This window comes from Ischnura elegans, chromosome 4 (assembly GCF_921293095.1).
Source record: "Ischnura elegans chromosome 4, ioIscEleg1.1, whole genome shotgun sequence".
NCBI classification, from domain to species: Eukaryota; Metazoa; Arthropoda; class Insecta; order Odonata; family Coenagrionidae; genus Ischnura; species Ischnura elegans.
The window spans coordinates 69,526,352-69,539,388 of NC_060249.1; the positions used below are offsets into that span (position 1 = coordinate 69,526,352).

The 13,037-nt window shown below is 36.5% G+C and overlaps 2 protein-coding genes across 6 annotated transcripts in view; one reads left to right on the top strand and one right to left on the bottom strand.

Moving 5' to 3' along the window:
• The window catches only part of LOC124157657, a 43,221-nt gene that overhangs the window by 6,539 nt on the left and 23,645 nt on the right, over positions 1-13,037 (top strand). For 2 of the 3 annotated variants that reach the window (XM_046532581.1, XM_046532582.1), the window contains 4 exons: positions 1,584-1,839; positions 1,981-2,175; positions 4,243-4,455; positions 8,605-9,831. In XM_046532581.1, the coding sequence (XP_046388537.1) occupies positions 1,584-1,839; positions 1,981-2,175; positions 4,243-4,455; positions 8,605-8,912 (972 nt within the window). In that variant the 3' untranslated portion in view covers positions 8,913-9,831. Of the gene's footprint in view, positions 1-1,583; positions 1,840-1,980; positions 2,176-4,242; positions 4,456-8,604; positions 9,832-13,037 lie in introns of those variants that run through there. The other variant, XM_046532583.1, reaches the window with a different exon arrangement.
• The window catches only part of LOC124157656 (Bloom syndrome protein homolog), a 43,657-nt gene continuing 39,949 nt past the window's right edge, over positions 9,330-13,037 (bottom strand). For all 3 annotated transcript variants that reach the window (XM_046532580.1, XM_046532578.1, XM_046532579.1), the window contains one exon: positions 9,330-10,029. In XM_046532580.1, the coding sequence (XP_046388536.1) occupies positions 9,852-10,029 (178 nt within the window). In that variant the 3' untranslated portion in view covers positions 9,330-9,851. The remainder of the gene's footprint in view (positions 10,030-13,037) is intronic.

Here is a 13,037-nt window from a genome sequence, read left to right on the forward strand (position 1 = left end):
CTCGAAAATAATCTGTTACAGCCCCACTGTAGGCTGTCAACTACAAAAAATTCTTTTGACCATGTTAAACTTTGCATGTTCAACCACTTACCTCAAGAGGCAAGAAATTGTACTTTAAGAAAGTTTAAAGGTGTTCTTCACTCGTAGATTGTGACTCAAGCTTTTTATTCACTCAATGAATTTCTGGAGAGCATTACTCTAAATTGTATATTCTAGATTTAGTTTTTCTTTGACGAAGACTATTACATTGTATTATGTTTAATGTTGAATAAATTATGATTATGATTATAATGTGAATAAAAAATAGTGGTTGTGCATAGTATCTATTGATTGTGAAAGAATGAAGTTAAGAACTTGCAAAGCAAGAAATATTCACATTTTTACTTAATCTCCTCATACAACCATAATAATTCTGGATAAAAATGAGAAATGCATGATCATAAGCCATATGTACTGGTGATTTTTATAAATCCTTAGATATATAAAACTATTATCTGCTAGAAGCTATGAAACAATGAATACAAAAATATCAACCAAGCGTATCATAAGTGGAAAATGTGTAATGGCTGAAGTTACCCCATCTCATCTCACATTTTTTTTCTTTTTTAACTTGAGCTTTCTTTGATCGAAAAATTTAAACCTAATTTATAACTAAGTTTTCCTATAAGTGATATAATTTTTGTCATAATAAAGAACTGGTAAAATTGAAGATATAACAACTAAAATTGTCATAAAGGACAAAGTCACCTCATTTCACTATACCTAAAATATAAACACAGATTGAATTTGGTCAAAAAAAAGTGATATCTTTTAATGCACACACATATTATGACTAGTAGATGGGAATAGAACACATGTATTTAATTTAGCTACAATTAAAAAATACACAGCTTATATAACCATTACCTTAAAAATGGACTATAAAAACGTAGCTAGAACTTTTACTCAACTTTGGCACTTATTTCATTTGAGCTCATGGGAGAATGGAAATAGAGGAAGATTGATTTTTTGTAACATATCTTTCCCTTCCAACTACTGAATTCTTACAATAAATTACAATTTTGGGTTTTGGTGTATGACCTCTTCATTTTCTTGGGCATCCTACTCCATCAGGAATCATATTTGAAGCTACACTTGCTGTAGCTGTACTTGGATATAGCCTAAAAAGAATGAAAAAATAATAATTATGTTCTATTGGTCAAAAGTAGTATTCGGAAGCTACACATACCTCGTTAGAAAAAATTAAATTGTGAATAATTATACAAGAAAAACATGATGCGTAACTAAAAACAATTACAGTTTATGGGCTGCATATTAGAATATAACATTACAAATGTTATGGGTAAAAATTCACTGAAAGAATACAATGCATGAAAGGCTTATAGCCACGAGTAAATCACGCTCATAATACATATATATTTAGCTAAACTAGTCATCAACATAGAATAACCTTCTTGTTGAGAGTGAAAAGTTTCTTTCTTCGTCTATTCTAAGCATTTAGTGTTTTGCATTTCTATCAAATTTAAAAGGAATACTGATTAGCAAATAATTGAAAATCTTTTAATTTTTTCTAACTAATACAGGAGATTCATGAGGAACTGGCCAAAGCTGCAGTTCTTTATTGTTTTCGTCCAAATCGTGAGGTGATGCGCAAAGGCAATCCACCAACAGGACTTTACTTGATAACATCTGGAGAAGCAGCTACATTAAAACTACATTTGGACCCTCTGACATTAGAGCCTTCTCTAGTACCTACTGGTTCCATTATCCCAGGGCAAATATTTGGAGAAGCGCCACTTCTCTTCAATCTGCCAAGAACTATTAGTGTCATTACAATGAGTAACTATAGCAACTATTCCAACTGATCGTCATACAATACAAATAATAAGAATTTTTGAATCTACATCGCAAGGATAACGATACACACTAATGTAAAATAGAGTCATTATTGATAATCTGTAATTATTTTCTTTCCTGTAGCATCATGTGAAACAGTGTTCTGGCACAAAACATTTTTTGATAAATTTCTCCTTGAAGCTGCGAAGAAGAAGTCTGAAACAATACGAAAAATAGTTTCACACTTAACTTCTTTTTCTAATTGGGATGAAGAATCTTTAAGACGCCTATCAACAAAAGCATACATCTTCAAACACCCCAAAGATTCAGCAATTCTGGGTAAGTGTAGTTGACAATTAATTACTCCTAGACCATGGGTGGCCAACCTGCGGGTCTCATGCTAGGCCGAAAGTTAAGCCAGGTCTTGTGCAGGCGTTAAGCATGTATTTTACAACACTCCTTGTCACAAAATTTCTGAGCCTACATGGCAATCAGCTACTAGGTGGTGTCGAGCCCAACTCATGGAATATGGTCTATGCAATGGCAAATGCTTGGCGATATATTTGGCAAATGCAAGGATACATAAACAAAGCTTAGATTGGTCTTGGCCCCTAAAGAAGTTATAACCCACATTTGCAACAATGCTGACAGTGTTTTGTTCTTATGCATATCAACCCGTGGCGTAACTATAGTGTGTATCGTTAGATCCCCTCCCTAAAGCCTCAGAGAAATAACAAAATTATTTATAACTATTATCTAGTTTTGACATATAACAATTGCATCTGCTTCAAGGCTGGAATTAGTGTGTGGGTGGCCCGGGGCCCATTTACGTGGGAGGCCCACTGTTTCAAGGTGTTGTAAATTGTGACATAATAACAGGAAAGGCTGGTTGGCAGTCCGGTTGCATTCAAAGCTATATTAACAACGCCAACAGATAAGTTTTTTCTATCAGCAGCATTAAAAATTTATTAACCTCAATGTTGACAACTACGTGTTAACAAAGAAACAACCCAGCTTCTTTTTGAATCCTCTTATACATGATGTTTTTTCTGTTTTTCCAATTTTGCGAGATTTACATTTATATTGGTGGGTGGCCCATGGCCTATCCCCCCCCCCCCCTTTGATCCGACCCTGATCTCCCTATAAAGTTAAAGATCATTTATTAATATCATGGCAGTGAGATGAGTCACTGAATACCGACGGGCGACTCAAGAAAATTTTTGATAAGAGGTGACCCGGACCCTCCATTGCCAAGAGGGGATCGCCTCCCTCATCCTCCACAAAGCATATTCCTAGTTATGCCACTGATGTCAACATATAATCCCAAAAGCTGTAGAAAGAATTGCAATCAATATCAACACACCATTTATGAAGGAATAATAGAAAAGTAGGTGGTAATGTGAAAAGATACATTTTCAAAAGATTCATTCTATCAACGCAAAAATTATGAATACTGAAGTTTGAATACAAATCACTAAATAATGAAAAGAGGTGAACTAATAATAGTGGAACCTCAGATGTACAACACTCCAGATCCGAAGAAAAAAAATGCCATACAAGAGAGAGGACAGCACGAGTGAGAAGCCTATTTACCATACTTTCAAGTAAATCAAAGGAAAATCTATATACAGTGGAACTTGGTTATAACGTCATCAAAGGGACCAGAAGATTTTTAACGTTATATCCGAGTGACGTTATAAAAAAAGCAGCCTTAAATCTGAGTGAATACAATACAATACAGCGTGCCTGTGTCAGTGACCTTGTAGAATGTAGGAGTGGGAAGGGATAAGACCCAGGTATGCGGGCGGGACAGCCCCCGCTCCAGACACCAATTAAACAAAAGAGTTGCATCCCGTCACCAGCTCAACGTCCAGCTTGTGACCTGTTTTTGCTTTTGATGTTTCTACACATGGTTTCTATGAACTTTGGGACGTAATACAATCACACTACCACTTTTGCAACCTATTAATCGCAAAATTTTTGACGCTATACCCGATCGTCGCAATATTTGTTGACGATATAAACGGGTTTTCGTACAACATAAAATGTTCAATTTTGGCTGGTCTGTATAAAATGTGACGTTAAACCCGAGTTGACGTTACAGCCGATGCCGTTATTACCAAGTTCCACTGTATTTCCATTTTAAGATGTCTGAGGTTTAAAAATAAATCTGCATAAAAAATTAGAAAAAAAAGGCATTTACTGTATTCTACTACACTAGGTATTTCACAATCTTGAACAATATTGAGAAATATTTTTTCTAAAAACACAAATAAAATAAAAATTTGAAGACATAACTATAGTTTCCTCTAATTAATAGCATGCACAATAAAATTCCATTACTTCTCCACCAGACTGAATTAATAATTTCTGTCCCACATATTCATTTTAAACGTCTTTGACAAGGTGAAAGCATTGGTGAAAAGGAGACCATTCATCTTATTGTGAATGGAGTTTGCAGCATCATCCAGCGATTGGACATGATACATGGAATAAAAGATGACGGAGTATCAATCACTCCTTATCCAGCAAAGAAAGGGGATATCCCTCCAGGATGCTACTTACGGACTCATTTCCTTGATGTAGCACACTTGAGGAAGGGAATGGCTTGCAACTTGGGTAAGTATTAAGGAAATTCCTTGATTTCATATGAGCCGCAATATCCCATGCTTTAAAGTCACACATAAGCTATGTATTGTCACATCATCAGGGTATTCAGCCAATCAAAGCAGAGAAATTCACGCATAATTCCAGATTTTCCAGGGAAATTTCACAAAATTCCAGGTTAATCTTCCGTAATTACTGCAATAGATAAGAATTTTTTAAAACATCCTGAATTACTTCAATGCTTTTAACCCTTTTGAGATGGTGGAGTTCTCTCCTTAGCATGATTGCTGTACTGAGCCCTAAGAGACTCTTCCGTCCCCTCGGTACGGAGCATTTTTGCAGGATATTCGTTATGAAGGGTCTCGCGGATAATCACACACTCTCAGCACCAACCTTTTTTGACCCTTCCTAGCAGGGACTCCGCATTATCTTGGACTCCGAGGGTAATTGGGCTCCCTCCTTTCAGGGTTCATAACCCTACCAGCAGCATTGGTTTGTGGTCAGTCATGCTCTGTTTATATGAATTAGCTACATGGATAATTATTGCTTGCACGCTAATTGCAGACTTTGAATTGAATTCATTTTATTCTGAGAGTTGTCAAATTTTGAATGAAGCTCTACCGTCAATATTAATGCATTTAATGCAGCAACAATTTCCATGTTGATGTTTATATCAAAATCGAGATATAAGTTAATATTTATCGTAGGATTTTGTTTAAAAATGGTAAATGCTGATCTAAAGACAAAGAATTCAATTCTTAGTTTATATTTTTTGAGAAAGGAACAAACATTTATTTAAAAAACTGACTGAATGAACAATTGAATGACTGCGGTCCCTTGCCACAAAGAGTGGTAATAGAAGACGAGGGGTCCGGGTACTTGCTCCTGGATTTCGAGGGTACGGCCTAAGTCCCACTTTGTTAGGTCCCAGAAGTAAGACTTTGCAAACCTGCGACCATCATAAAAGGGGGAGAGTAAGGAAACGTATATTTTCGGCATTCGTTCTGCTGCATAGAAAAATCTTAGACGATTTACCATTTTTTAAACAAAATCCTACGATAAATATTAACTTATATCTCGATTTTGATATAAACATCAACATGGAAATTGTTGCTGCATTAAATGCATTAATATTGACGGTAGAGCTTTGTTAAAAATTTGACAACTCTCAGAATAAAACGAATTCAATTCAAAGTCTGCAATTAGCGTAAGCAAAAGGGTTAAATAACGCTATATTTGTGTATTCACAAGGACAAGGAATAGGTTAGTTAACACATGTTGTATTCAAAATTTAAAGTTATCCCTGCAAGCCAAGAAGCTGCTTGTTACTTTGAAGCTGCTTCTGCTCACCTTGCTATTTTAATTATGAGTCAACTGAGGGATATATAAGGAGGTTATCATGTATGTATGTATACTTACTGTCACCATACTTGCTTTGTTCCTTTACCAATAATTCCAGCTATGTGACTATGAATTCCAAGTACCAATTTCCCCACATCCCTCGCTACCATCCATCCCAAGCAATGCTGGGTGGCCTGCTAGTATAAAATATATAACATTTCCTGAACAACTTCTTCACAGCACTGGTCTGCATTGTATGCTGTTAAGACCTTCACTGAGCCAACAAACAGAAAAGAGTCAGGAGATTCAGCACTAGGAAGTGCTTTCATAAATGTGATGAAAACAGCTTCTCCTTTCCTGTTGGTTGTTTTGTAACCAACAACAACCACCTTCCTCTCTTTCAGCTTTTACTAAATGACATCTTCATTCCCCTTCTTAAGTAAATGCACATCCTTTTCTCAAAGCGTTTTCACACTAGGCAAATTCCCTCCAACTGAGACTAAAATATAAATGAATAAACATTGGTACTAATGAAAAGTGATTGAGGTTATGTGTGAGACACTGATCTTTGTTACTTGACTCTATAAATTTTTATGCATGAATAAGAATAAATGAACTAGTTTAAAGTATACTGGGACTAGCCGTGGTGATAACATTTACGGGAGTCACCCGCTTGTTCTATGTCCGGGCCTGCTCTCCAGCTGTGGCGCTGTGCGCACGATTTGGACTGGTTGTGGCATCATATGCCCTGCAGTCCAGCAATACCTTGTCCGGTAGTATCCGAAAATATCCACAGGGAAGAATGATGCCTTGGTAGCTTAACTGGCTAAAGCACTCGACCGGTAATTGGGGGATCCGGATTCCAATCCCAGTCAAGGCGAATGATTTTTTCTCTGTGGGTCTTTCGCAAGAATAAATGAAACTTGAAATATTGATTTATATTACTTTGTGCTCACCAGGAATATATAGAATAGATTTCAAACTTCTTTGTGGTCCAGTTTCATCAGTGGTACGTTGGTCACCACGATGGTAGTCGTTACAGACTAAATAAACTCTTCTCTTTCCGGCATAAATAAACTAAACTAAACGACTAAATAAACTCTACTCTTTCTTTTCTCATTATTCAGTTTGTTTGATTGAAAACATACATTCCTTCATGTTGATATGAGTATGCACGAGTTGAAACTGTCACTGATTGTTGTTTTCGCATGTGTTGGAAAGTGATGTTGATGCTGCCTCCACTAGCTATTCCCCGTCTGCAAATTATGCAGTATGCTGCATTAGAGGCCAGGTTAATAGCATAATTATGTGCAGTAAATTTGTACTAAGGATGAAGTAAGGTTGCTCAAAAATCCAAACTATCTCCTTTCTGATAAAATTAAAAAATTATGCGATGAGGTAGTCTGCATAATCTCCTCATTTCTACCTATTTTTATGTGAGGTTTACTATTCTTTGCAAACAAATTTCTCCTTCCAAAGTTATTTTATGGCTAGCACTTCTATAATGGCAGGTAAGGAAAGGAAACTTCCAGTGGAGATATGGCGGAGACAGAGGATATGAATGGAGTGGGAATTAAGTAGGTAGGGTATGCTGAGAACAGTCACAGAGGGATGAATGATAAGTACAAAGGGGGAAGATAGCAGGGGTGCAGCTAGGAATTAAGGCTGGGGGGTTTAGGTGCAACTAATACCGGGGTGTGTGGGGGTATGGAATACCCACCAGGATAAGCGGTAGGTGCAAAAATTAATAAATTGCGGGATTTTACGATAAATGGTTCAAAATGGTGAGTTTTATGGCTTTCTGAGGGATATTTTATTAATCCTTATACTATTCTATTAGTAATATCAATCCATTTAAGTAAAATGGATTAAACTTAAAAATTCCTCTGTGCTCTGGGGGTTTTTTTATCCCCCAAAACCCTCCCCCCTCGCTGTGCCACTGGAGGAGAGAATGGGGATTCATGGATAGAAAGAAAGAGAATAGGACCTATTATAAATTAAAAACGAAATTAAATCAGGGAGGAGAAGACAGAAAAGAGTGATTCACAAAATGTTTCATAAAAAAAGTATCTTAACTGATAGCATACTAAAATAAGGTCTACAACTTTGTTGAGACATTTTTTCTGACCTGGCATTCTAGCCTTAAACTGTAATCTCAACCCTTCCTACTATTACCAGTCAAACTGCGGCAACTGTACATGATACTCTCCTAGAATTTATTGGTGTACATCAAACAAAAAAATGAAGCAAATGAGAAATCATGATTTTACAGTACCAATCAATTTTCAATTGACTCACTTGTTTCGAAGTTAGCAGAGGTTTGCGTTGTTCACAACAACTCCGTTAATTTTTGTAGTATAAACAATTTGTTTTCGGCAAACTGCTAGTAATAGATGTGGCTTCTTTATATCAAAATTGCAAGTTATAGGAACGAAAACTACGGGAATGCCAAGCGCTCAAAGTTGGGCACCTTGATTTTACGCGCAAAAAACGGGTACTTTTTCGAGAAAAAATTAAGTACAGGAAATACTATTGAGCCGAAGAATTTTTTAAGTACATGACATAACGTAGAACTGAATTCTCTTTTGTATGCTTTTTATTGCATTGAAATCGATTGCTTCGTTTAGACGCTAGAGCTCCTCAAACTCGAGTATCTTGCTTTTTTTTTACAGACAGTAGCCATAAATTTTGCATAAAAAATTAATGCACTTTTTGCCGGAAACTACCAATTCGAAGAAATTGTGTATGCTCATTCGATGCATTACATATTTCTTGGAAGTTGCACCTTTGTACTAAAACGTAAACCATTTCATTTTATAGGAGAAAGTTGGAAAAATCGTGTATTGATGGCTCTCAATGACGTCACGATTTTATACATTCCATATAACGTTGTTGAAGAATATGACGCTCGTGATTCTTCATGGGATAAAATCGCAGAGTTTATCCAAAATAATCTCCCAGATGAGGAGACTCTCTGTGCTGAATACTTGAAAAAAGTCATATGGCGGGATTACCGTGAGAAGTTCCGTGAAGATGTTATCTTTAAAAACAAGGAGAGTAAAAAAAGCATGACTCGCCATATTCCAATAAACATAACACACCTACTGGAAAAAGAAGATATAAAATAGACTGCACTCACTAGCAATCAAAACTTACATCTTATAAATTTAAATAGTAAAGACACGCAAAAAAGTTTGAGATACACCAGTACACCTAACAAACCTACCTTTAGTCATATTAATTGTTTCCTAAATGTATACCCTTTACGAGATAAGTAAAATTTATATTACAAATAACTTTCATCAATTACCAGCATGTTTTCATTGATAAAAATGATGCCACCATATGCCTCATTGCTAGAAATATGAAACAATTAGTTCCAGTCATGAACACCTACATTAGACTGCATCATACTCCTCAAGCCATCTCTTAAGTAGGAGTATGCATACGCTTAATGAAACTAAAATACCAGCATCAGGAATGACTTAAGCTTGTGGATGATAATTTCCAAAACATGAGAAAAACATCAAATAATAAAGTGAAAATTTAATTACCAAAATTTATTATCTCCCAATGAGTTGAATAAAAAAATATCCAGCTCACACTTCTGTACATTATTACTTTCATTTACAGGGGTTAACAACTTTTCCTTGTATTTAAAATTCCTCACATCAAGTAACTTGCCAAAAATGCACAACATCAGCATTTAGTAAGTTAAAAAAAGGATACCATTAATTGATACTAACACAAATTATAAAGATAAACAGCAACTGGTCCAAAGTACCAAGAATATTCGGTGTAAATTAAACATACAAGGAGCATAACAAAATATCGAACACACTAAAAGTACATAGGATTAACGAAGGATTTAAAAATGAACCTGAGGGAAGAAAAGGTTGGAACCAGATCCTGAATTCTGGATATTCATAGGAATCACAAATGCAGCAGTCTTCTTAGAAGACAAATACACAAAGAAGGCCTCTTAATGTTAAGTTGATGATGTAATGAATAATTAATTGATGAGAAATAAAAATTATGTGCATACTATTTCAAGAATTACATACAGTTCATAAGAAGGACACCTTTGGGTCAGGAAGAAAAGATGGCCGATTACTTGGGGGCATTTTTCGTTGAGGCATTGGCATTAGTCCCACTTTTCCACTTGATTGACTCATTGGAACAGCAGATTCAGCTTTCTTGGAATTTCCAACTTTTCTGGTTGGGGCACCTCCAACTTTCCGACCTCTGAAATTGAGTATTTCACAAATTAAACTACACTAATTTTCCATAATTTGAACAAGTGGTTACTAGAAACTATTACACTACTATGTATTAATATACTACCACTATTTACAAATCCTCCTTAAAATGCCACCTGAACAATTTACCGCTGTCTGATGCATTATAGAAAATTTTCTTAACATTCATTGGCAATATAACAGTACCTAATAAGCAGAAAGTTTTATGTTCATTTCCAACATGGGAAGTGAAGAGATATGCAGTAGCAAGAGAGAGAGAGAACTAATCTACTGATTTGTATGCACTATGGGGGTAAAAAGTATCTCTACAAAATTTGTGCCGCCACCATCACTTAGTAGATAAATACATAGATTTCATTTGCATTGGGTGGTTACTATTTGGCTGCAGTGGCACTGACTCCATGGGGCCTGAGGGGGCCTGAGCCCCCTCAAAAATTCGTTATGAGTGCGAGGAAAAATTGTGTCAGGCTTGTCGATTTTCCCCAGAGTGTCCAGATATCGAGATTCGAGTTATCAGGGTTCTAATGTTGGTCATATGACTCTTCTAAAATGCTTAAAAAACTTAAAACTCACTACCTATAAAATTTCCCGGGCCATGATCCCTGGTTGGGCCCCCCCAATATTTTTCGTAAGTCTGCGTCCCTGTTTGGCTGATAAGAGAGATTCATACTATTTCATCTCCATTCCTTCCTAGTCCAAATACATGATGGATTAGTACATGTCTCTCTTCCCAAGTACGTCTCATGATGGCCCCAACTCTATGGAGGGCCCCTTTCCCACCAAGGGTGAACGGAATCATGGATTGGTACTGATTACCCGACGGTTCAGCAGGAGACAATTCTTGAGTGTGCCTTGCCATAGTTAAACCACATTATCATTGACATTTTTGTACTTTATTTAACTATTCTGGAATAAGTTAGGGAGTCCTATTTCTGGTCGTTTGCAACAAGATCTAAAAAGATAATTAGCCAAAAGAACTTGGATATACAGGGTGTTTCAGGAGGTGGTAGGGAAGACCATTTAAGCATTTTTTTGTCGCAACTCCTTAGTTACTGAGCTATGGCAACGCAAACATGTTTTTGGATGCACTTTTCAGCTACCATGAAAACAGTTTCTGGGTTATCCAGCCTTTACATAATTTTATTTAATGCTGTGGATTATTAAGGACATTGAATAATTAATTATGGACAAAAATTTGCGATTAAAATTCTCTGGAACAAGTAATCTTTGAGCTTGATTAAACAAGAGCCTAGATCAAGAATCAACAATATGATGGTGCAATCTCACCCACTTTGATGTTAATTATTTCAGACAATTATTATAGCACATTTTCATCCAACCTTAATTATTTAATGCCATAAAAAATCCAAAGTGCCTATATAGCCAGAGTATCTTGTGTACCACAAGAAACGTCCTCGGTCCCCTCCTGTTTGCACTCTTCATCGATGACATTACTGATGGCATAAGCTATCTTGGCAGTAACGTTTTACTGTACATGGATGATTGCAAGATTTTCAGAAAGGTGGATCGCCCCTCTGACTCAAATTCCCTTTAATCTGCTCTAAATTTTGTCTCAGAGTGGTGCTTTACTAGTCTGATGATAGTCAACCCCACAAAATTTGCGCTGATGACATTTTAATTGAAAATCAATCCTGTAAAGCATACATACAACCTTTATAAATACGCCTAGCCCTCCTGTAACCTCACACTGTGACCTAGGAGTGATCTTTGATGATAAATTAAAATTACAGGATCACATTTCGATGATTGTGAAGAAAGCAATGGCCATTGTCGGTATGCCCTATCGACTAACTGTCCTTCATGACCCTACCACTTTAAGAACAGAATTTTTTTAATGTAATCTCCTCTCCCCTTTTTCCTTTTTCATACTGGAATACTGCTTACCAGTTTGGTCTACCACCTGCCCCACTACTCTAAACTTGCTCATCCGCCTTGTCAACTCCTTTCTTGCTGTAGCCCAACCTCGAATCCCCATACTCAGATATTGTACCCGTGCCTCTATCCTTTCCTCCCTCAGGATTTCTAACATAACTAGCCTCCGTATCTCATCTGATCTCATGTTTCTGCATAGAATCTTTAGCGGTTCTCTCCGGACTAACGAAATTCTCCCTCTTTTCCATTTTCATGTTCCTCCTCTCCCCTTACATAATAACTACCTGCTTCACATTCTACGATTCTGTCTTTGCATCTCTCAATGCTCTCTTTTCCACTGAATCCCCTCCTTGTTTAACTCCATGGCTTCAAAATCCCTTCCCTGGACCTCTTTCCCTCTGCCACTATTTACAAATCCTTTAAACTTTATAAATTTAAAACGCCACCTGAACAATTCACCGCTGTCTCATCCATAATGCCCCTTCTTATGCTCAAAATTTTGTTTTCTGTTTGTTTCTTATTTATTGTGTTACCTTTTTAGCCATTATTTATTCATGTAAACAACCTATGTAAAAGCCTTCGTGCCGTTTTTGGTGGTGTATAGTATATATATAATGTTATAATATATAAAATAAATAAATAAAGACTCCCACAAACATATACCAAGTGCCTTAAATAGTATTTTGAAATCACAATGAAAGAAATTGTTAAGTACACTTAGTCAAGTCTCAATGAAGTAAAGGCTCAATGAAGGGAACAGCAGATTAAATTTAATCAAAGCATTAATTATTGCCACAATAACCACGCCCAACACACTTGCTTTCTTCCCTTCATTGGCCTCATTATTATGTCCCATATTTCACAGCTTGCCCTTCACTCAACCATGAATTTTAATGTCCCCTGGGGTATGGTCCTCCCCTTTGCCCAAAGCTGCATCTTCCATATCCACTTCCGAAGGATGACAAGGGTGGCTGTCAACAGACTCATGCACACATCTACTCAACCTTTGGACCAAATACATTTTGTGAATGACAGGGCAAATGCAAGGGGGCCAACTAGGCTGTGTGGGTTGAGTCGTTTACAGTGTAAATATTATCAAGA